This window comes from Amblyomma maculatum, chromosome 9, assembly GCF_055883805.1.
Source record: "Amblyomma maculatum isolate TAMU_Amacu chromosome 9, ASM5588380v1, whole genome shotgun sequence".
NCBI classification, from domain to species: domain Eukaryota; kingdom Metazoa; phylum Arthropoda; class Arachnida; order Ixodida; family Ixodidae; genus Amblyomma; species Amblyomma maculatum.
Genome location: NC_139352.1, coordinates 122490817 through 122515741, shown reverse-complemented (window position 1 = coordinate 122515741; position 24925 = coordinate 122490817). Strand labels below are relative to the sequence as shown.

The following is a 24925-nucleotide window of genomic DNA, read 5'->3' as shown; positions in this document are numbered from 1 at the left end:
AAAACATAAGCTACAAAGCAAAACATTAATTAGGAAGCAGGCAAAAAATCGAAAAATTGCCATTTTTGTTGCAAATTCAAGTTGATAAAAATAAGATATTGTTACGATGCGACAAGCCGGTGAACACAGGAGAACAGAGAGATGATGCTCAATGGTTGTGAGATGACGTTTAATGAAGTGTTAGCGGGCCTAGTGCGAGCGCTCCTGTCCTTGCCACTGCCCGCTTCTTCTTCCTTGCTCATCCGTAACAATATAAAAGGCATGATATCTACAGACGCATTATTAACAAAAAAAATTTATAATAAACACCTTGAAGACCAGGAACACTGGCTAAAAATTAAACTATCTGTACAGCGCGGTACTTAACTTACATAAAAAGAACTACAGGCCAGCCTCATTTCTCGAGCCATACGAGGATGCTTTTCGCGAGGCAGCAAACCAAAATTGCTGCAACTGGCTTGTTCAGGGCTGGAAGCAGGCATTTTGGAGCAGCTCAGGGCGCAGTGATAATGCCATTTTGGAGCAGCTTTGGAGTTTTGGAGAAATCTAATTACATTTCGGAGCATGTTTCTTATACTCCTGATATGCAAAACCGGCAATATGATTTTTTTTATGCCACAATAATTGCTTTTTCGACTATGCACGCATTTCTGGCCTGACATGCTTGTCATTGGCAAGGGGGCTCGATGTTCAAGTACTGACTTGTTTTCACAGGAAATGCGTTAGAACGACTTGTGTATTTTTTGGAGCCAGACTTTCCTAACAGCGGTAGTTTACACTACTATCTGCTTCGTTTGCTGCTCTCGCTTCTCTCTACACCGACGCTTCAAAAGGCCGGGAAGATGTGCTATGTTACATGCTCTGAGAATTTTTTTTCTTTTTTGCAATTCCCTCCAAACACTTGTGGCCCATATTAAGTTTACTTGCGAGAAAATATTTATTATGCTCCTGTAGGTTTCGAAAACTTTATTTGTATTAAGCCCAGAGCAAGATGTGTTACATTTCTACCACCGATACGCTGCCATCATTCTGAGCTAAATTTGATAGCAAAACATTGTGGCAGCTGGTTTGCGTTTTGGAGCAGATTAGAGTAGCCCTTACACCCCTGATGTTGGACATGCAGCGGACCTTCAGAAATGCGTTTCCGTGGAATAAAACCACCCGGACTCAGAGTGAAAGGTCACTAGTGAATAGCTGCCGCCATTTTCCGGGTTATTATATCCACTCAAAACCGCCAGATAACAAATCCGACAATATAATTCAATACTTGACTTGCTGGAAGTGTTTTGATCACAAAAATTTGATGTTAATGTTGCATCACCATGAGTGGCAGGCTTTTTTTTTTTTTTTTTTTTCAAGCACGGCCACCACGCCCCCTTTCACCGGAGTGCCTCCGGTCGCGCTTCAGTAAGGCACTCCAGTCGCATACTTGAACCACCCTTCTGCCAGCCTTTAAAAATATTGTTACGAAGCGGCAAGCCGATGAAGACAGGAGACAGAACATGACCGATGGCGATGGTAGATGACGTTTAATGAATGTTCGCGGCGGGCCTAGCGCGAGCGCTCCTGCCCGCGCCACTGCCCGCTTCTTCTTCCTTGTCATCCGTAACATGACCCGGGGCCACCGAGCGATCGTCCCGATCGTGGACGAGGAAGTTTAGCGATGGTAATGATTTTATGGCGTGATGATGGGCGTGTCTGGATGCTTGAAGAAGAAGAGGAAGAAGGAAGAATAGAACGGCTTGCCGGTACGATGTCTGATGCGTGGGTGATCCGCCTCCTTTGGAGCTGTCAACCATCCGTCACCAGAGTCCATGGGACCGATGGCTCGAGGTCACGTCGGGAAGCTTGGGCGGGGGTTGCGTGTTCGTGTCCATCGGTTCCTTCGGGTCATTCGGGTCTTTCGGGTCCTTCATCTCGGTTCTGATTGGTCTGTTCTCCTTGTCTTCAGGTCTGGGCTGGGGGCTAGGCGGTGGTAGTTGTTCAGGTCTGGGCTTGAAGGGCTGGGGCGAAGCTGCTCGGCGATGTCCCTGGGCCCTCGGTTATGGTCCCGGCTTGAAGATGGCGTCGATGCTCCAAGGCGAGGATGTGGATGTCTTACGCCGCATCTCCAACCAAATGTTACGAAGCGGCAAGCCGATGAAGGCAGAAGACAGAACATGACCGATGGCGATGGTAGATGACGTTTAATGAATGTTCGCGGCGGGCCTAGCGCGAGCGCTCCTGCCCGCGCCACTGCCCGCTTCTTCTTCCTTGTCATCCGTAACAATATTCTCAAGGTGGGTCCGAAGTTCAGCCTTCATCCTCGGGCACAGAAAAATGAGCTTTCAGCATGATGTTCCATAGCGTGCATCAAAGAAGGGTTCTGTTCCTTCTTTGATGCACAATACGAAACCTCATGTAGATTACCCACTAGCCTGAGCCCTGAACCTTCTAAGCTTTTGGTATCCATGCACAGAATGGCCAGGAAGGCGCCATCAGAAGAAAGGTCCCACTGTGTCTCAATCGGAAGGTGTGACTGCCTAATGAGGACCCGGGGGAGCAACAACAACAAGGTGGCTGAGGCAATTCAGAAGAATTTCAAGCTGTCGGATTTTAAACCTCACAAAACGAAGGCACTGGCCCGAAGTCTAATCAGCTAGCCGAATTTGGATAGAATGGAGGAGGAGATCCAGAAGTGTGAGCAGAATGTGTTGAGTATTTTCTTCACCGTAAAGACACACAAGCCCGGCAGCCTATTTAGGACCATAGTCACCGAGCAGGGCTCATGGCAGATATTGGTGTCCAGTTTTTTTTTGTAACGTGCGCTTAAGGGTCTTGTGCCACTGGATTCTTTCACAGTACAAAACTCGTATTTAGTGCAGAGCCTTGGCAGTGGTTTGCCAACAGCGAACAGCACTTTTTTGGTTGATATTGAGGACTTGAATATTGAGGATATTGAATATTGATATTCAATACCCCAGGATGAACTCTTAGAAGCAGTGCGTGAATCATGTAACTATTGCCTTCCAGAAAAAGTGCGGAGTTGCTCTTGAACCTTTCCTACAACCTCTAAGCGTGTATGTCACAAGCTGCCTCACATATAGAGCGGAACTTGTTGGATCTCCCCGCTTTTCTAAACATGCTTCGACATGAATCCTGAGGCAGCGACCGGCCAGCGCACGACCTTGACGATGAGTCGCAGCGCAACGAGCCGAGAGTAAAAAAAGGCAGATCGCAGCATGCCCGCGGCAGTGCAACGCATTTCCTCACCAGAACAGGAGTTAACCACCCTGGTGCAGTAACTGGCCACAACCTCCCATAATTAGTCCTATCAACCCCGCCCTCAGTCACCAGCGGCAGCGGAACAACTGACCACGGCGGCGGTCAGACCTGTGACGCAGCAGGAGGTGCTAAGAATTCCTGGCTCCGCTGGACAGGCCGCCATTGGAAACTGATCCTGGCAACGTTTAACGCTAGAACCCTAGCTAGCGAAGCTAGTTTGAGATTTCAGTTAGTGTTACTGCGTGTCGTACGACAATGCCATCTCGAGTTCCAGAGGAAAAAAGAAGGTACATCGCTCGGCTCTTTCTGGAAGGCGTACCCCAGAAAGAGATATGCCGCATAACGGGCAGATAGTAAAGATGCACTTATTTTCAGAATTTGTTCTTATTGACCACCGCGAGTGTCATGTTATTACCAGGCTCTGCGACATCCATATAGACCACGTTCTCATCTCTGCAGGCCGCCATTGGAAACTGATCCCGGCAACGTTTAACGCTAGAACCCTAGCTAGCGAAGCTAGTTTAGCAGTGCTGTTAGAGGAACTAGAGGGCATGAAATGGGATGTCATAGGGCTTTGTGAGGTTAGGAGGCCAAATGAGGCATGTACTGTACTAAGGATGGACATGCACTGTATTATCGAGGTTTACCGGAGAGGCGAGAACTAGGAGTAGGTTTCCTTGTCAATAAGTATATAGCGGGTAATATAGATGAACTCTACAGTATTAATGAGAGGGTGGTAGGCATCGTAATTAGGCTTATTAAGCGGTATAAACTGAAGGTTGTTCAGGCCTATGCACCTACATGTAGTTATGATGACCTGGCAGTTGAAAGCTTCTGCGAAGATGTAGAATCGGCAATGCGAAAAGTAAAGACGCAGTATACTGTACTAATAGGCAACTTCAAATGCCAAGGTAGGGAAAAAGCGAGCAGGAGACCAGGCAGTAGGCGACTATGGCATTGGTGCTAGGAATAGCAGGGGGAAGTTACTAGTTGAGTCTGCAGAGCGCAATAACTTAGGAATCATGAATACCTTCTTCAGCAAACGGACAAATCAGAAATGGACATGGAAAAGTCCTAACGGAGAGACTAAAAATGAAATTGACTTCATAATGTGTTCAACCCCCGCCATTATGCAAGATGTAGAGGTAATCGGGAAAGTGTGATGCAGTGACCACAGGATGGTGAGGTCCCGAATTAGTCAAAATCTGAAGAAGGAACACAACAGATTAGTAAGAAAGAAGTCCATCAACGAATTAGCGGTGAGGGGGATGGCAGAAGAGTGACGATCTCGCTACAGAATAGGTATTCAGCTCTAACCAAGGGGTAACAATAAGAGATAGGAAGCGTGCAGAGTGGGTCAGAGAAATAACTCAAGTTACTGACATTCTAGTGAAAATCAAGAAGAAGAAATGGGCATGGGCAGGACAAGTAGAGCGAAGAGAGGATAACCGATGGTCGCTTAGGGTAACAAACTGGATTCCAAGGGAAGGAAAGCGTAGCAGGGGGCGGCAGAAAGTTAGGTGGCGGATGAGGTGAAGAAGTTCGCAGGGGTCAAGTGGATGCAGCTAGCACAGAACCGGGTTAATTGGAGAAATATGGGAGAGGCCTTCACCCTGCAGTGGGTATAGTCAGGCTGATGATGATACTATTATGCAGTGTAATTAGGACTACAGTCGGCGACTGATTTTTCGGACATGCCTGATTATTCGGACTTTTTCCCGGCCCCAGGACATACCTTATAAAGTCAATGTATTACGGGGCTTAAAATTTCGAACACTCTAGGGAGGGCTATTCTATTTTTCGGACATTCCAAGCATCAGCCAGGCCAACTGCCACACATTTTGAGTGGTGTCGCCACCATCTTGTTTGTTTACTTTTTCCTTCGATAGCCTCGAAACCGGTGCTGGCCTTGCATGCCGCTCCTCAGCTAAACTGATGCTGGATCGACGCTATATCATTTGCCTAGCAGCTTCCACTTCCGGAACAACGTCGCTGCTTGCTGCCGGAGTGCTTTTCTTTTTCGTTTAGCTTGATCGCTTCAACTGCCTGTTCCTATACGTTTTTGCCGTGCGTTTCACGTGCGTTGCAGAGCATAGCGAGTAGGCCTAGCCGTGGTCGTGCTGATGCGAGAACTACGTTCTGTCGGTACTGTGGCTTGCATTTAATTTAGGGTTCAGTTCTTCAAGAAGCTGTTTCCGTATTTTATAAGGAGCTTTCTTTTTTTTTTTTTTGAACGCAACGTGGCAGCAAGAAGGCACTCAACGGAGTCGATATTGTAACCCAGTGGCTGGTGGTGGTGATGCGCCTCGACAGTGGAAAAACCTGCTCTGTCAATTATGCTCGCCAATGTGTGGAAGTCGGTGGCACTTACAACGCTGCCCAATTGCTTTCGCCACGTGGGATTTGTGTTGAATGACGAGTCAGCTGCCTTGGATGAGGAGAGCGTTGTCGAGCAGCTGTCAGGCAGTGAGCAGCTCATTGACGACCTTCGCACTGCAGGTGTCGAAATTCCATCGTCTCATTTTCAGAGTTCACAGACGTGGACCACGAGTTGGAACTGTGCGTTACGCTCACAGATGCAGATATTATTCACCAAGTGCTTGCGGAGTCTGAGAGCGATGACGACGATGACTCACCTGCAGCAGCGCAGCCGACGCAAGCTGAGCTGATGCAAGCGATTGCAACCCTTTCATCGGCTTACGGCGACACTACGACTCTCGCCAAAATATAGGCGGACCTGGTAGCACGGAAGGGGAGCGTGGCGCAAAAAAGCATTCATGACTTCTTCCGACCTCAAAGTAAACAATAGGCTTGGGCTTTTTTGGTGCACATTTGTGTTTTCGAACTGCCTGATTTTTCGGACATTTTCGCGGTCCGTTGAGAGTCCGAAAAAGCGGTTGTCGACTGTACTAGCTATAAATACCCCATTGTTTGTAAAAGAAAAATGTGACTTTCTTGAACTTATTTCTCAATCACACATAGCAACACACATACTTCACGGGTTGACCGGCTTAACTTTTAAATGTGTTCTCAAACCTCATAAAGGGACGACAGGTAAAGGGGATCCTGCGCCTCTGTTTACCGTAAAAGGGGGGGGGGGGGGGGGGGGGGGGGTTTAGATGTGTTGACAATTTTTTTATCATTTTAAACTTATCATAAACTGATCAGATCACCCACATGGCGGACAAAATTTTAAAGGTTTTTAGCACCTGTTCCAAGAACATAGTTTTCACAAAGGATTTACCATCTGCAGTGGTGGAACTGGCAACTGGCTTCTTGTAGCAACGTTTGTAGCAAAAGAAATTGCAGTTTGTAGCAGAAATTTCAAGTTTTGTAACAGAAAAAATTGTATTTTGTAGCAAATATTTGATATTTTGTAGCAGAGAAAAAAATAATTATTGTGGAAAAATTTAAAATCTCGAGACGATTAAATAAAGAAGGTTTGTTTTATTTCTGCAACCCAATTGCTCAGATGTTTATAACGACCGTAGCCATGCAAAAAAAGCTTCAACCTTAAATGCAGTCTAAAGTGCTGTTCTTTCCTTAAAAAGCCCCAAATTAAGCAAGCAGGGGGTTTTGCTATTCAGAAGGAAGGCATAACGAGATATGCAACTACACTATAAACACTATAGCCTTGGAAATAAGGTAGCTAGCTGTTGTAATATAAAAACTGTAAAAATTCAGAACTGTCACTTCTTAAAACTGCAACTTTAAGGCACTATTTCTTCTGTTTGCCTTGACTCCAGCTTGGACAGTGCCGCTGCGAGCCTTTCCTGTCCATTCTTCAGAAGGGCTTGTCCACTCTCAACGTCCGCAAATTTTTTAGACAGCCCTTTTGAGAAAAGCAGCTCAGCATTGGTGCTCATATTCCTGGTCAGCCTGATCTCTTCCTGTACATTTTACTGATTGTGACCTCTTTTCTGGGTGTCCTTATTCTGTACATCAGGGTAACGTCGAGGTGCCTTTTTCCTTCAAGACCCATGCTCATTGGAGGGAAAAGGGAAAGAAGATCCTGGGTGGAGATTATTTTCCCCTCGAGAGAGGCGCGCTGCTGGTGCTGCTCAGTCAAAAGGCGCGGTGGACGGGGATGTAGAGTGAGCGCCATTTCCGTGCGTCGCAATCTTTGCTTTCGTTCTTTTTCTTCCGGTGGTTTGGCGGGGTGGCTGGTTAATCAAATCGACGCAAAGACTCTGAGTCGTGAGTCTGCTTCCTCGCAGCGCACTGTGGGGATTGTGCGTATGCTTTCCTCATTGTAATGAAAACGTCCAAGGGTACTTACTGACCGTATGAGGGGCTGCAAATATATTGAGTATCTGCGCATGTTATTTGCGCACGCGCGCCCACACACATGGGGTTTTGTAGTGGCGGAAAAGAATAACTGTCAAGACTGAGATAATCTTCTAAAGGGTACGTAAATGCTGGTGTGTGGAATTAAGTTGTGAAATTATACAAGATGTTCGGGTTGAACTTAGGGTACAAAAGCGGCCAACAGAGTCCAGTGCGCGTGCACAAAAACAGTCAAGTCCTTAGCGCGCCCTCCGTTGCTACTCAGGCCATACGCAAAAAAAAGGAAGCAAGCGTATATACTGCTCCAGCTGTGCTTTGCCGAGGGCAGTTCCAAACCATCACTCGTTTGAAATCGCGCCGTCTGCGTTGGTCAGCCTGCTTGCACATCATTTGCCCCCACACACACACACACACGTGCGCACGCTTGCACACAAATTAAGCGAGCGGCCAAGGCAGCTCGAAGCCGTCACGCGCTTGAACGTGCTTCGACCCTTCGACGGCCAGACCGCCAGCCCCTCCTTTCGCCCTTCCCGCTCACTGGATTTGAGAGATATCTTGCAGCACCCTCTCACTTCCTCGCAGTAGATCGACAAAAACAAAACACCGGCAGGAGACGCAGAAGTGATGTAAACAAACGTCAATTTTGTGTCACACGATTGTCCGCCCAGGACCTGCAAGAATATTCTTCCACCTTGCAAAGTGTTGCCAGCAGATGTCAAATTTGGTTTTGCGACAGTTTGGTCGTTCGGTTTCGTTGTCGGCAGAGTTATTCAGACTTTTGGTGCAGGCGTGGCGCAGAAGTTGGCAAAAAATCAATTTTGTAGCGGCATGCAGCAGGATTTCTGATTTGGAGCAGTTTGGCGCAATTGGCGCAGCAGTTCCACCCCTGCATCTGACAAAACCATTAGCTTTCTTGATTTAGAACCAAAGTTTTCGTGTGATGGGCACGTGTGTTGGACGTATGCTCCCAAGTCTCAAAAGGCACTTTTACCTTACGAATCTGCCTAGAAATTGGTAAAGTACAGCATTGCAAACCTTTGCTTCACAGATGCTCTTATTAAAAAAGAATTGTCTGCCTGTTATGCACGAAAGCCTTTCCGAGCAGGTGAACCGACTAACAGCTTCTGGCTTTCCATCTTCCCTGCTGGTAGTGGTTGGTGAAAGCTTGGCAAGAAAATTGAAGGTGTCAGCCAAAAGTCCTATGGAAACAAAAATGTCGAGGCGATTCCTTATCTTCACAAAATTTCACACTGGCTGAAAAGAGTGTCGAAAAAGTTTGGAGTGAATACAGTCGAACCCGGTTATATCGAACCCGGATATATCGAATTTTGGTTATATCGAACTCACGGAATATCCCCTTGAAAATCCCATGTAAAAGTATAGGTAAGCCGCGTCATATATCGAACTCAATTTCGCCGGTCGTTCGATATATCGAACTCCGCACTACACACTGGAAAGTGTGCCTTCCCCAAAGACGATCGCATCACTCTTGGCCGTTTGCCGCGTGACGTTTTCAAGCCACGCGCGGAAGGAATGAGAGGGGACAGTTCTAGACAGCGCCGCTCCCGTTCGCCAAAGGCGCGCGCATCTGCAGTTATCGTTTCCCACGCGCCAACACATGACGTTTGCAAGCCATGTGCGTGGGTGTGCCCATTCTTTTGCCGAGCTCTCTCCTTCAGCACACGCTACGCATGCACCAAGCCAGCTCAGCCCGTTTTCAGACAGAGGTGGGACGCTTTCTCCAGCGTGTGTTGCGAACCCTCTGCGCGTGCTGCGCGGCTGACGCGCGGTTGACGTGGCTATGGCGCCTGCGGACGTTAAGAAGCAGCAGCTCTCAACCTTTCCCAGCATCAATGTTTTCTCCAGCTACTCCTCTTGTTGCACCAGATGACCAAAGTAACTGAGCTTTAACTTTACAATTTGACCTTCGCACAAGCAGTCAGGGTTTATGTTCGCCAATATTGACTGATTTCACCTTCTGGCAGTCTAAGGAACTCTCTAAGCCAAGCCAAGCCAGCGCCACAATTCAAAAGCCTAAATTCTGGTTGTCATGAACACAAAACAACCACAGCCAAGAGAAACCAGAGGCATATGCTATTCGAGCATGGGCCCTCAATTTAGGTGCCAGGCACGTCCCCATACTGACCTACACACTTTGGTGTCGGATAGCTCCAAGTGCCGTCAGCCTGACAATAGAATCGGTAGTAGCTCTCCCAAGGTGTTCCATCTTGGGAAACCAGGTGGTAGCCTCGGTTGCAGGTGAAGTTCACTTCACGCGGGAAGGAAAACACATGCTGGTTGAGGCGGCCATTTGCAAAGCTCCCATCCCGGTTCGGGTGGCCACAGTTCTTGGCTGCAAATGCACAAGAGAAATGGATGAAACCAGTGACACAAAGAACGAGCTTTCAGATGTTTTAAGAAACGCAAGCGTTCCCACAAAGCTGCTTGGGCCTTCAAAATAAATGAGCTGGTGCAGCAGGCTGCCAGCTCAAACTATCCACCAAAATGTATGTTAGGAATCATGAGACTGCAGACTCTACAAATAATTCACAATTTCAAATTTCAATATTGAATTATCGAGGTTTTATAGTGTGCGAAAAAGGTTTTCAGCTTCAGGTTTCGCTAGCAGACCTGTGCAGTTCTGCATAACTTTTTTTGCCACACACCTTTTTTTCCCCAGCGCAAGATTCAAACTCGTCATGTTGGCACGAGAAAGGCCTCTATGGTCACCATATCAAAGTCAATGGCAGTGCAATCTGCACTGAGTGATTTATGTTTCTAAATTGCATCGTAGTTTGCTTCTGGAAACACAGCCATGGTAGCTTTTCTCATTTCTGTCTTCTCTAGCAGATTTGATTGAGGAGGCAGCCTGGTCCGTCGATTACTGACTCACCAACGGCCGTAAACTACAACCTGTGATGCGTGCACCAAACTTTTATTGCTTGCACACTCACGGTTGCAGCGCAGGGGACTGTTGGGTGGCCTCTCCCACTTGCCATTCCGACACGTGGCCACATCACTCGGGGGGCTGCTGCTGGAGGGAAGGTAGCCACCTGAGCACTTGTACGGAGCAGTCTCTCCCTCCCCATACACATCCTTGCGGTTGACCCCCGCCCTCCGAGAATCACCAGTCGTGAATGTATGCTCCAAGTCCTCTAGATCGTCCCACTTACAGTCACTCGCTGTAAGAGAGGAATGACATACAGTCACCTGCAGAACGGTGACACAGTAACACACAGACAACAGCTTCAGAACATTACTCATAGGCATGGAGGGGACAGAGAGAAAAAAGTTTATGACTGTTTCTAGTTTCCCAGCAGAACACAAAAATAACTTTTAAAGAAAAAAATCTCTCGTTTGGGAGGAGACAGGTGAACTACAAAGGAAAGGGGAGGGCAAAAATGCTGAGAAGCACACTCTGCTCAACCTTTGGAGAGTACGACATGGCAACGTTATGGGCTCCAGCCTGCGGCTCTCCTTGTAGATATGAAACCCTGTTTAAACCAAGCTGTACAAACGTACATCCACGACCTTGCTGTAACTTGGGATTAAAGGAAACTGCAAGGTTGATAACTACCCCATTACTTAAGCAACCCAAGTTAGCTGCTCCTCCCTACTTTGTCATATCATATGGTCTCGTGATGCAACACAGCCTGGCGATAAATAAGTGCCTGGCCATGTCATCAGCCAACTGCCACCTGTCACGCCCATCTCACAAAGCCAACAATGGATTTTCTGGACAGTGGAATCTTTAATGCACCCAATGTTACCACGATCTTTACTTCTACATTCTTTCTTCTGTTCTGGTTGTTTGTTGCGTTAACTTTACAATGTCCAAGGTGACAAGCAAGATGCGTGAGACATTGTAGTGGAGCTTTTAACATGGAATCCAGATGCTCTTCAACATGGAATTACAACTTACAACACATGAGCACCTTTTGCCTCCATCAATATATGGTCAGGTTGTAAATCTCCTTGATGTTGCTCTATCCTATTTCTGGTGTGGCTGCCTTGTCATCTTCAATGTGATCAGCATTCCTTTGCAATCCACTACGATGCCCTCCACCACTGTTTGGCCCTCCTCATGAGCATGTTTCCAGAAAAATAACTTGTGTTAATGGGGCATGCGATGGCACCTGCATACTCGTGGTTTCAGTGCCATGGATGCCAGGTTTTGAACTATTTTACCTTAATAATTATGACGATGCTTGAGCCACCTAATAAGTGCAACATAATAGCTTTAAGCACAATGCTGATGCTCTATAGGTTTCTTTCAATGCAGCCTGACCTGCAGTCACTTTTTCTTTTCTTTTTTCAGTACTTGCAGGAAATCGTAGGTCCAGACTAAAGCAACCTCAAATGCCACACAGTCTCACAATGTCACCTTACCTGGTAAACAACTAGTGCTTGGCCATGGCACCTGCCAACAGGGCATTTCATTTTCTCCACTGTGCCACCTGTTGAGGGATATGCCCCGTTCCCCGCCCAATCAGGCTTGCAATGCTTTCGAATTAGCCGATACAAGTGGTTGTGGCAGGTAGCCGTTGACAGGCAGTTTTATGGCACCACTTTTCTAAGGAACCTCTCAATGGGGCTTCTGATGCTCCTGCATTAATAACAGTGTTTCTAAGCTACCTTGCTTTTTCTTCTTTGAGAACAGCTAGATAGGAAAAAAGAGAGGTGTCTTTTTAACCTTTCTACTGCCAAAGTTCCAAGAAAAGCGGCCATGCAAGTGTGGACACAGGAGGAGTCAAGTGCACACAATGTATTCAGATATGTGGCGCAAACAAACACAAACACAGGAAAAGATACACAACACACGCGCACACAATGTACAGTCGTGAGCCAAAGTAGCACAAAACATGCAGCCGCTGGCAACGCTGAGGAAAACTGCACCTAAACTCCATCCAGCACCAGCGACAGGGACACATGCATGTCGATAAAATGGAGCACCAACACGATTCTCTCGATCCCTGTTGCTACATGGCACTGAAATGCAGTTTTCCCATGCTCTGCCACTGGCTGCGTGTTGTACACCAATTTTGCTCATGAATGTACATTGCAAGGTCACAGAGGAGCAGGGATGGCCCTGACCACCATAAGCCTATTGTGATGATGGTGATTGTGGCGAGTGTGCGGGTGGCTCGAAAGGAAGAGAAGTGTGGCCGCGTGCGGGGCGGGCCAGTGCGCGTGAGTTTGTTCCGACAAGCGAACGGGTCGGACGTTCCTGGGCGTCGCTGGCGGCGGAGTTCATCGTCCTGGGCCTGGCGTACAAGGCCGGCTCGCCAGCACCTGCCGGGCACCTGGTCCGGGTCTGGTACTGGTTTGGTTTGGTTGGTTTGTGGGGTTTAACGTCCCAAAGCAACTCAGGCTATGAGAGACGCCGTAGTGGAGGACTCCGGAAATTTTGACCACCTGGGGTTCTTTAACGTGCACTGACACCGTACAGCACACGGACGCCTTGCTTTTCGCCTCCATCGAACAGCTGCCGCCGAGGCCGGGATTCGATCCCGCGTCCTTGGGAACAGTAGTCGAGCGTCGTAACCACTGCGCCACCCCGGCGGGGTTGGGTCTGGTACTGCCCAGCTCCATCGTGCCTGGCCGCCACACTTGTGCTGCCGCACTGGTGCCGCACTTTGCAGTACCCGGGCGTGACGCGGTACCCCGCGGTACACCGCAGTACCCCGGACTGTGAAGCAGACGCCGGACACAGACGCCGCAGCGTGGCCTGCCGCGCTACCGAGTCCTCGGGCGACTGGCGTGAACGGAGCACCGGCGGACTCGCCTGCACCGGCATCTAGTCCACGAGCGGAAAACCAGAAGTAGGACGGTTTTGTGTTGGGACATATCCTATTAGGATAAGCTAGGCTGTATGCATATCTGTTGCCAGTTACGTTAATTGGTCAAGAAAAGAAAAGCGTCCGTGTGTCTGTGAACCTGCTCTGCTACCTGCCCAGAGCTCCTGAACGGACCTGGGCCCATATATAACATCACAATTTGGCGAGCCTGCCAGGATCCTAGAAATTAGTAGATTCAAGGAACTAATCATTCAGAGAGAGGGCAGAGAGTCGAGGACGGGTTCACACGCATCGCGACGTTTGAGCAAAGATGGACCTAGAACGTCTAGCCGCGTTGGGCGCTCAGCTGGGTTTCTCAGGCTCCGAGCTGAGAGACTGGATAGATAAGGAACGCGCGGAGCAACGGGCCGAACGTGCTGCTGAAAGAGAGCAAAGTCGCATAGCCGCGGAGAGAGAGAAAGAAATCTTGGAATTGAAACTCAGACTCCAAGAAGGAGCGAGGAGCAACACGACAGATGATATCGAGCCCATAGTGTCAGCGCCACAAGTACAGCTTTTCAACCCTCAAAAACTGCTCCCCCTATTTGACGAGCGACGAGATGACCTGCATGCCTATTTGCAACGGTTTGAGCGTGTGGCAGTGGGACAGGACTGGCCTCAAGATAAATGGGCGATGGCCGTAAGTATGTGCCTAACTGGGGAAGTCTTGACCGTGATCGGCAGGATGTCAGCTGCAGATTCATTAGATTATCAAAAGGTCAAAAAGGCTCTTCTGCAGCGCTTTAAATTCACGGCTCAAGGTTACCATCAGAAATTTCGAAAAGCTCGAGCAGAAGATGGCGAGACGGGAAGGCAGTTAGCCGCCAGGCTTTCGGGTTACTTCGACCATTGGATCGAAATGGCGAGTGTTCCCAAGACATTTGAAGACCTGCGCGATCATGTGATCGGTGAACAGTTCCTGCGGTGTTGCCACCCGAAACTCGTTGTGTTTCTGAAAGAACGGGAGTGCAAGACACTCGACATCATGGCAGACGCAACCGATCGATACTTGGAAGCTCAGAACTATTCGAACATCGGTAAAGTCCCTGACGAAGAGAAACCTCATATCAAGAGTTCCGTCAGCCTGCCGAATAAACCCCAGTTGCGGTGTATGTTATGCAATCGTCCAGGACATCGGGCTTCCGATTGCCGCACGTCCACTAGACCGGTGATCGAGTGCAACTCGTGTGGAAAGGTCGGACACAAGGCCGAAAACTGCAGGAATCGACACCAAGAGGAAGAACAGAGTGCCGCATGCTCTGCAATTCAGGCTCCCAAATGTGCTGATCATCTTGACTGGCATACGGCCCGGAGCCCATCCGACTCTAGCAGTTGGGCGCAGGTCAGTAAAGACGCACCTCAGAATTCAACAGGAAGAATGCCCATTGTAGAAGGGTTTGTGATGGGGAAACAAGTGTGCGTGCTTCGAGACACTGGTAGTAATGTCGTTATTGTCCGCCGGGGTTTGGTCCCAAAGAACTGCTTCACAGGGCAGACCGAGAGGATAGTACTTGTCAATGGTACGGTAACCCAGTTACCGGTGGCAAGAGTACCAGTGGACACGCCCTATTTCAAAGGCGAGGTGACCGCGCTTTGCATGAAGCGGCCCTTGTATGATCTCGTGCTTGGGAATATACCAGGTGTCAGGGCCCCAGATGATCCCAATCACGACTGGATGACCTCAAGCAGCCTAGAGCTTCATACCTCGCAAGATTCCCGAGAACAGGAGCGACCTGTGAATTTTAGACGATGTGTTGCAGCCTTGGCAAAGCCAACAGAAAAGAAAACACCGCTGTGCGTGCCACCCATTCTTCTGTGTGACATGACAAAGGACCAGTTAGCAGAAGAGCAGCAGAAAGATGTATCCTTAAAACGGCTCTTCCTTAAGGTAGATAAGGAATTCCGATCAGGTAAAGGTAATTCGTACCATTTTTGTGAAGAAGAGGATATTCTTTATCGATATTACTGTATGACATCGGGAAGGATCTTCAAGCAGGTTGTTGTTCCACAAAAACTCCGGCAATCAGTCTTACAAATAGCACATGAAAGTATTATGGCCGGACATCAAGGGATCAGACGTACTACTGATCGTATACTTCAGGACTTTTATTGGCCTGACATACATGGAGATGTTAAACGATTCGTTAAGTCATGTGATAAGTGTCAGAGAACAACATCGAAAGGCAAAGTTGGCACTGCCCCTTTAGGCAACATGCCACTGATTACCACTCCTTTCGAACGAGTGGCCGTCGATCTCATAGGACCTTTCTCACCTACGTCTGATAAAGGAAACCGATATGTGCTCACCTTGATTGACTTTGCAACACGGTACCCAGACGCCGTCGCCCTTCCAGCTATTGATGCTGTGCATGTTGCTGAAGCGCTCGTTGAGATGTTTTCCCGCATTGGCATACCGAAAGAAATGGTGACCAATCAAGGAGCCACGTTCACCTCAGAGCTCATGAGTGAAGTTGGTCGTCTTCTTTCCATCAAGCTTCTGAAGACATCACCTTACCATGCCATGGCAAATGGTCTTGTGGAGAAGTTCAATGGAACATTGAAAACTATGCTGAAGAGGATGTGCCAAGAAAAACCTAGGTCTTGGGATCGGTATCTGGCACCGTTACTGTTTGCATACCGAGAAGTTCCACAAGCAAGCCTTGGGTTTTCTCCTTTTGAGTTGATTTACGGCCGTCATGTGCGAGGACCACTAACAGTACTGAAGGAGCTCTGGACCAATCAGCATATCGATGGAGATACTCGGTCAACGTACACCTACCTCGTCGAGCTCAGAAACCGTTTGGAGGATACGTGCCAGATTGCTCACGAACAACTAGCACGAGCACGTCAGAAACAGAAACTGTATTATAACAGGAAAAGTCGGCCCAGAAAACTGTTACCACGTGACAAGGTTCTGATTTTGTTACCGACTGAATCCAATAAGCTGCTCATGCAGTGGAAAGGTCCATACGATGTGATAGACCGTAGAAACGATGTGGACTACATCGTGGACCTAGGACATAAAAGGAAAATTTTTCACATTAACATGTTGAAGAAGTACGAAGAACGAAACCCTCCGACTATTCATCCAGTCTCAGCAGCTGCTGAACTCGACTCCACCTCACTGGACATAGAGACACCTGAAGAGGACTCAGTAGAACTACCTTCTGTGAGCTTGCATCGAACGCAGTGCGCAACGGACGTCAAGTTGGCGTCAAGTCTCTCGGAAGTGCAAGCTGAAGAAGTGCGTGGCTTGCTCCAAGAATTCGAGGGGATTTTCTCAGACTTGCCGGGAAAGACCACATTCACAGAGTGCGCTCTCAGATTGACATCTAATGAACCCATACATATTCCGCAGTACCCTATTCCATTTTCTCTACGTGAAAGTGTAGAGAAAGAGGTGCAGGAAATGTTGAGGATGGGGATCATTGAGAAATCGAAATCCCCCTATCATGCTCCAATAGTAGTCGTAAAGAAACCTGACCAGACACTGAGACTCTGCATCGATTTTCGGGAGCTGAACAAAGTATTAATTTCGGACAGCGAGCCAATACCACGCATTGAGGAAGTTCTTACTCTTGTCGGCACGAAGACTTGCTTTTCCAAGTTTGACTTCACAAAAGGGTACTGGCAAGTGCCAATGGCCTACAACAGTCGTGAGAAAACAGCGTTTTCTAGCATGTCAGGACTGTACCATTTTCTATACATGCCGTTTGGAATCAAAACTGCCCCTGCGGTGTTCGCGCGACTCATGAGGACTGTGCTGGGCGATGTGAGGAACGTTTACCACTACTTCGATGATGTTGTCATCGCCACTGACACATGGCAGGAACATATGGAAATGCTGAAAACAGTATTCGCGAGGATCAAGCGGGCACACTTGACCATAAAACCGAGCAAGTGTGAAATAGGAGAGCTGTCTATCTGTTTCTTAGGTCACCGTATTGGAAACGGCAGGGTAGAACCCCTCCTAAAGACCTTAGACAAGATATTAGGGGCGAAACGGCCGACAACAAAGAAAGTTATGCAGTCGTTTCTTGGATTGACTGGTTATTACCGGAAGTTTATTCCTCATTATGCCAAAATCACCAAGCCCTTGACAGATCTCATCAGGAAAGGACAGCCTAATGCCATTTCTTGGCAACCAGTGCATGAACATGCGTTCACAGTCCTGAAAGCAAAACTCAGTGAGACTCCTATTTTACAGGCTCCTGATCTCTCGAAAACCTTCGTGCTTCGTACAGACGCATCCACCGTAAGTCTCGGAGCAGTACTCTTGCAAACGGGCAACAATAGTATTTTACATCCAGTTGCCTACGCTAGTCGCAATCTGCTGCCCCGAGAAACACGCTATTCAACGATTGAGCGAGAATGTCTAGCTCTTGTCTGGGCAGTGCAGAAGTTTCATATTTATGTGTATGGCAAACATTTCACCATCCAATCTGATCACCAGCCGCTCCAGTACCTGCAATCCGCGAAGCATATGAACAATCGAGTGTTGCGGTGGAGTTTATTCCTCCAGGAATACAACTTCAGCATAGACTACATAAAAGGGAGCGATAACGTTGGTGCCGATTACATGAGCCGTGTGTGAAAGGTGTAGTAGTGTGTTTTGCTGACTGGAACGGGATTTAGAAAAAAAAAAAAAACGAACTCGTGTGTTGCATTGTTGATTGTGAATTGTGTGGATTGTGACGAATTTTTGTGTGTTTCTGCTTTGTGGTTATTTGTGTAGTTTGTGCATTTATTTCCCGCCACGTCTCCCCCCTCCCGGCGCCAGAACAGTTGCAAGAAACTGTCTTGGAACGGGGGGAGGTTGTGATGATGGTGATTGTGGCGAGTGTGCGGGTGGCTCGAAAGGAAGTGAAGTGTGGCCGCGTGCGGGGCGGGCCAGTGCGCGTGAGTTTGTTCCGACAAGCGAATGGGTCGGACGTTCCTGGGCGTCGCTGGCGGCGGAGTTCATCGTCCTGGGCCTGGCGTACAAGGCCGGCTCGTCAGCACCTGCCGGGCACCTGGTCCGGGTCTGGTACTGCCCAGCTCCATCGTGCCTGGCCGCCAAACTTGTGCTGCCGCACTGGTGCCGCACTTTGCAGTACCCGGGCGTGACGCGGTACCCCGCGGTACACCGCAGTACCCCGGACTGTGAAGCAGACGCCGGACACAGACGCCGGAGCGTGGCCTGCCGCGCTACAGAGTCCTCGGGCGACTGGCGTGAACGGAGCACCGGCGGACTCGCCTGCACCGGCATCTAGTCCACGAGCGGAAAACCAGAAGTAGGACGGTTTTGTGTTGGGACATATCCTATTAGGATAAGCTAGGCTGTATGCATGTCTGTTGCCAGTTACGTTAATTGGTCAAGAAAAGTAAAGCGTCCGTGTGTCTGTGAACCTGCTCTGCTACCTGCCCAGAGCTCCTGAACGGACCTGGGCCCATATATAACATCACACCTATTAACCCTTTCACTGTCAGGCGTTTCTGGCAGTGACGCACCCCCAGTGTCGGCTTGGTTTCAGGGAACGAGCATATCAGAAAACGAGCATAGTGATTTATTTTTGATTATGATTGCTATACAAATAACATAGTCAAATGATTATGGACATTTTAGTCTTCTAAAGGTGTTGTTTATTAACATCTTCATAATTATGAGCCTGATTATAAATTAGATAAATGAGGACAATATTAGAAAAGAACTGCTCGATAGTGCTTCAAAGACCGAATCCGACCTCAGCTCGTATTTATAATCAAAAGAGCCATCACTCCAGTCCGCAGTCAAAGATCCCACGCGGTCAGCCATCCGAAAGTAACCACGCGCATGGAAGGTGCACTTTCGGTGGCCCGCACAACAGAGATAAATGGCAGTTGTGAAATCAAGATGAAAGAGAGAGATGGAAAGAGTCTAAAACAACCTCCTTTGCTGCTGCTAGCCGCGAGAAAGAGCGCGGCAAGAGAGCGCAAAAGCAGCGATCGAGTAATGTGTCGAGAGGCAACAGCGCAAGCCCCTAAACGTGACGCGTCGTAGCAGGCACGCTAACAGAATAAAAATTAAAACCTGCAAACCTGCAGCATATGGCAGAACAACCCTTGAACTCGTAACCGCATGCACGCATGGCGAAACGCGCGCGCCGCATAGAAGGTGGCAGGGGTGGACAGAGGCGCTCCATACTCTTCAGTATATATACGCACCAATGCAACACGGCGCGAAAATACGAACTTGTAGAAAGATTTGACAGATGGCGCAGCCTGTCCAAGGGCGCCAGCTTTGCGCTCAGGTGCGAAGTTTTGAATGCACAATAGAAAATGTCATACGTCGATGACACTATGGGGAGGAAGCGCGAAAACGTACCGGTACGTTCGTGACAGCGGAAGGGTTCACGGGGAACACTACCCAAAAGAAGTGAAGTTTTGAACCGCCTTCTGAAACTTGCAGGGCTGGTTTATATAACACTGCTGAGACCATCTGTGCCAAATTTCATTATTTTAGAATAAGTTTGAAGGGCGACAAGGATGGCTATGCTTGCTTAGGAAAAATAATGTTCAGAGAAGAAATTATTCTATTCTATTGTATGGGTTTTAAGGCACAATGGCGACTAAGGCCATCATGCGCCAAATACAGGGCTGGGTGTGTGGTGTGTTGCAAGAAACTCTTTTCTTGCAGAAATGTCTGATTTCGTTTAGAAGGTTGAATACTTTGAAAAAATTTACAACGCATGAAAATTCAATAAGGGCATTTTCTTCCAGCAGGTAGCTAGGATGGAGTGGTATTTGTTCATTGTAGACACCTATAAAATGCTTTTTCCTTATTTCCTCGAGCTTTGAGCATGACACCAGAATGTGGTTGATAGTGAGCTCATCCCCAGATGTAGGTTTTTTGGAGATGACGCAGTATGAAGCGCACTTGATAGCTGCAAGAATTCCTTTCCTATTGGTCACCCCATTGTCCCACGAAGCCTGCCATTTAGTTCACAGTTTGCACGGTAAGACCTTCATGAAATCTTCATGAGGAATGTTGACTTGGTTTATTTTAGCATTCCTGCCGATTCTCACGTGGCTATATAATGTGAAGTTTATAGCAATGGCTCCACCTTACCCTGGTGTGTTCACTGAATGTTGGCGCGCTTCCTCTTTTTCACACTTCATTCTTCTCTCCTCAGCACTGCCTGACATTTCCCCCTTTGCAGACGAAGCCCCCTGGGCTGTTAGTCAAAGTCCCGAGAGTGGCAATGCTTCATTCTTGCGACATGCACAATTTGAGTCTTCCAAGAGGAGCGGTCATGAGAACTTTGGCGAGACCACATAATTCAAGTAATTTATGCATGTGAGCACAATATATGAGCCTGTGTAGTGCGACAACAGCTCCTGGGACAAACCACACTTGCGGAGAGGCGTCCAGAGCGATACTGCCTCCGAGAAGGTAGCAGACATCATGAGGCCAAGGATCACAGCGCTGTTTAGAGCGGTCCTGCAAGGCCAGAGTGCGTAATCGGGTGAGCTGACGGGCCTCTTCAGCGCGGCAGAGGGTGCTCGAAACAGAAAGCTCGGTGTCAAGAGGACTTCGAGGCAGACGGGCACAGAGAAGGAAAAATGGACTATAAGCAGTTGTTTCATGCTTCAAAGTGTTATAGGCATATGCAATCAAGGAAAGCAAGTCATCCCAGTTCTTGTGCTGCGAGTCGACATACATCGCAAGCATGTTCGCAAGTGTCCGGTTTGTACGTTCAATGAGGCCATTTATCTGGGGATGGTACGGTGTAGAGTGACGCAATTTGCAAGTACAAAAGCACAGAAGCTGTTCTACAACATCTGCCATAAACTGGCGGCCTCGGTCACTGATAATGACACGGGGAGGCCAATGACGGTGGACGATAGTGTGAAGAAAGAAAGAAAGATGTCAGCGGTGGTGACAGAAGGGATGGCGGCAGTTTCACAGTAACACATGAGATGGTCAATGCATATGATGACCCAGCGATTGCTTTTGGACAAGCGGGGAAACAGGCCTACAAGGCCAACACCCACTTGCTCATATGGTGCGGTCGGTGGTGTCACCGAATGTAACCGGTAACCAGCCCGGCGGAAAAGTCGTGGAAAGCTTGAACCACTGCCACTACATATAGGAGGCCACATAATGTTGAGTCGTTCAGTGCATACTTGGCGAGTAAAAACGTTTAATGCGGGCAAGGGTCCTGGCAAACCCCAAGTGTCCAGCTGTAATGTCATCATGCATTGCATGTAGAACAGAGGAGTAGAGGCTAGCCGGAACAACGAGCAAAAAGTGCACACTGCCAGACGAGTTACTTTTTCGGTAGAGCAAACCATCGCGAATGCAGAAAGGGTTCGCCGGATCATGAGCTTTTTTCAAAAAGCGATACCAAGTTTTGATCTTTTCGCTGTTCTCACCGGAATGTGGCAAAATGCGGAAATTGTACGGAAACGGCGGCAAGATAGTCGTCAAAGTTGTCGTCATCGCAAAGAGTAGTCATGAGAGGCAGTCAGTGTTGGCGACCACTTTCATATGATACTGTAAAGTTAAACTCCTGAAGGCGCAATGCCCAGCAAGCCAACCAACCGCAGGGGTCGCGCAGATTCACCAGCCAGCAAATCGAAAAATGATTTGTAATGACTAAATGCATGTCCGTAGAGGTACGAGCGAAACCGCTGTACGCCAAAAACAACGGCAAGGCACTCTTGCTCCATCACAGTATAATTGCGTTCAGACTTGCAATACCCTTTGCAAGACTTGCGTATGCGACATGTTGATTCCAGTCATGCCATTGTATGAACACAGCAACCACGCCGATGCCGCTTGAGTCAGTGTGGAGTTCAGTGGGAGCTGTCGGGCTGAAATGACGTAGTATCGGCCGCGAGGCATGAAGAAACTTGAGCTGGTTAAACGAAGAATCACATTCAGAAGTCCATTTGAAAGGAATATTTTTCTGCAAGAGGTTGGGGATGAAATGCCGAAAGAAAGAATGAAGTCCCAGGAAGCTCCTGAGTTCTTTCACAGACTTTGGCTTTTTGACGCAGCTGACAGCTTCAAGCTTCTGTGGGTCAGGCCTAACACCGCATTTGTCAACCAGATGCCCAAGCACAACAATCTGGCATTCCCTGAAGAGGCACTTCTTAAAGTTCAGCACGAGACCGGCTTTCTCTATGCAATTAAGGACAATAGCTAAACGGCTGTTATGCTCGGCGAAAGTCCTGAAAATCACCATATCATTTAGGTAACACATGCAAATTTGCCACTTCAGTCCACGCAAAAGAGTGTCCATAAATCTTTCAAAGCTAGCTAGAGCGTTGCGTAGGCTAAAAGGCATCACATTAAATTCATATAACCCATCTGGAGTCAAGAATGTAGTCTTCTCTTATGGGGATTCTTTCTCGGAAGAATGCGCCATGGGGGGATTAGACGCTACAACGCCTTCTAGCCCCAACGTGCCAGCCCTAGCAGACAGAACTGAGACCCCCAACCCGCGGTGCGAGAAGTCGCCCCTGCGGTGGGTTCGGGCCAGAGGGGACAAACACAAGTTGCGCACTCGAACAAGCTTTAATCTGTCCGAGTAATTATACACGGCAAATCAGCAGCACTAAAATACAACAGCCGTGTAGCGAGCGAACACCACGTACGGGGGTGAACTAAAAACCACCTAATAGGGAAGCGCACCAAGGAGGTGAGAGGAAGAGTCTTCTCACCTGACACGGCTTCGCGCTCACATCCCGTCGCGGTAAGTGCCTACGGTGTGTGGGCGATTCTCGGTGACGGCGTTGGTCTCCTCAGCGGAAATCTTGAACCACGCGCATGCGTGTCCAACAGCCGAAGAACACAGAGTCCGGTGCAGCAGACGCGCTCCTCGACACGGAACGGGAGAGGAGGTCTCCCGGTTACGCCGGAAGGCAAGAGGGAAGCCCGCGACAGCGTCGCCGCAGGGTCCGGGAGGCGGAGGGGAGTGGCCAGCGTGTCCTCTCCCCTTGCCAACCTCTCTACCAGCGCACGTAACCACGAGTGTTAATTACGCGCGGGCGTTATAATGGAGGAAGGAGATTGTGAATACCTACATCCCCCCTGATTAAAACCGCCGTCCGGCTAAAAGTAGTCGCGCTCACTGAGGGATATACCGAGGGGGCCGGCTAAACGCCGTTTAACTTTTAAACCCACAGAAAACCATTTAAACCCGAAGAACAGTGCCAATATATAAAAAGTTGCAGACAGCTCACAGCCACGGGTGTCGGAGGGGGAGGCAAGGCCGACGACTACAGGAGACTATATTGGGGCTAGGGGCACATATGCGGCGGCCGCAGCAACCGCAGGTCCCGCTTCTTCACTGTCAATCAGCCAAGCATGGAAATATCGATGGCCGCAGGCACGCCTCTACATTCATCATCGGTCAACCAGGGCAGCTTGCTGGGAAACGGTTAGGAACTGTGTCTTCGCGTTACATAGCGTGCTGCAGGCACCCCTCAGTGAGTTGGTCACTCACTCCTGCTGGCCTCTTTTCCCTCCGTCGTTGACGCCGCCAATGGCAAGGGCAGCGGGGCACCAAGCTGCTCCTGCTGGTGAAGCCATGGCCGCGAGCAGCGAACGGCGCCGAGGCGGTCCCTTTGCTGCAGCTTTTGTCGTGCTAGACGTAGGGGAATGCCTGTTCCACGAACTCCGGCTCGCTCGCTCGGTAGCCGGCCAGAAACCATTTGTCTTGGCCTGGTTGACGGTGACAGCAGGCTCTGGGTGCGGGAACACGACCATTCCTTGGACGGCTTGTTCCTCAATGCTGCAACGGTCGTCGTGGCCTCCGCCGGCTCCCCTCCTTGCTGGCTACAATGCTGTCTTTTTGCATTTTTTTTTTTCTTCAAATCTACCCCCACTCGATCTTTTCCAAGAGAAAGCGCGTGCTTGCTCTGGAAGCAAAATGTACTGAATATCGACAGGGCGTCCAGTCCGTATTCAGCACGAGAAATTACTCCCTGTGCGTTGGTCAGAGTTACGTCTGCCGCAGGCGCAATTCGTAACGAGGCGCGATGCTCGAAATCCCAAGCCTTGCCTCTAGCTGCAGCTGCCTGCTGGTGGGGGAGTGCGTCCTCCTCGGGCCACGCAGCGGGATTCGAATTGCAGTGCACTTTGTGTAAAGTCTAGCTCTGCCATCTTTGCTTGCAGCTCTGTCGCGCATCGGCGTGTGCCCAACGCAGCAACCGTGGCGTTGTTGCGAACTTATAGAGCAAGTTTACCGGTTCGACAACGTCACCACCATGCACATCACTAGGCAGCGAAATGACACAACTTGAAGAAAAGTCTCAGGGCCGCTCGCATGCTCAGCGATGCACAAGTGCGATATAGCTCGTCTCAGCGTGGCATGACCAACCTCGAAGGACTCGCGTGTATTCTTCACGTGGGGAAAGGACTGCGCAAGGTGCTATAAGAGTACAGACAGCAGTGATCCAACGCGCTCACAGCAATACAAGCTGTGTAGCACCCGCACAGGCAGCAGTACCAGCATGCCCTTATATGCGCCGCGGCCGCGTCGCTTGGCTCCCAGAGCCCGTCGAACATT

At 49.0% G+C, this 24925-nt stretch overlaps 1 protein-coding gene across 12 annotated transcripts in view; it reads right to left on the bottom strand.

Moving 5' to 3' along the window:
• Positions 1-24925, bottom strand: part of LOC146180296 (P-selectin-like) — a 103493-nt gene that overhangs the window by 23875 nt on the left and 54693 nt on the right. For 11 of the 12 annotated variants that reach the window (XR_014700822.1, XR_014700821.1, XM_084579519.1 and 8 more), the window contains 2 exons: positions 10506-10733; positions 9698-9904 (listed from right to left, as the gene is read on the bottom strand). Coding sequence is in view for 10 of the 12 variants with exons in the window: in XM_084579519.1 (XP_084435645.1) it covers positions 9698-9904; positions 10506-10733 (435 nt within the window). In the remaining 2 variants the exon portion in view is untranslated. Of the gene's footprint in view, positions 1-9697; positions 9905-10505; positions 10734-11940; positions 12009-24925 lie in introns of all 12 variants that reach the window. The other variant, XM_084579522.1, reaches the window with a different exon arrangement.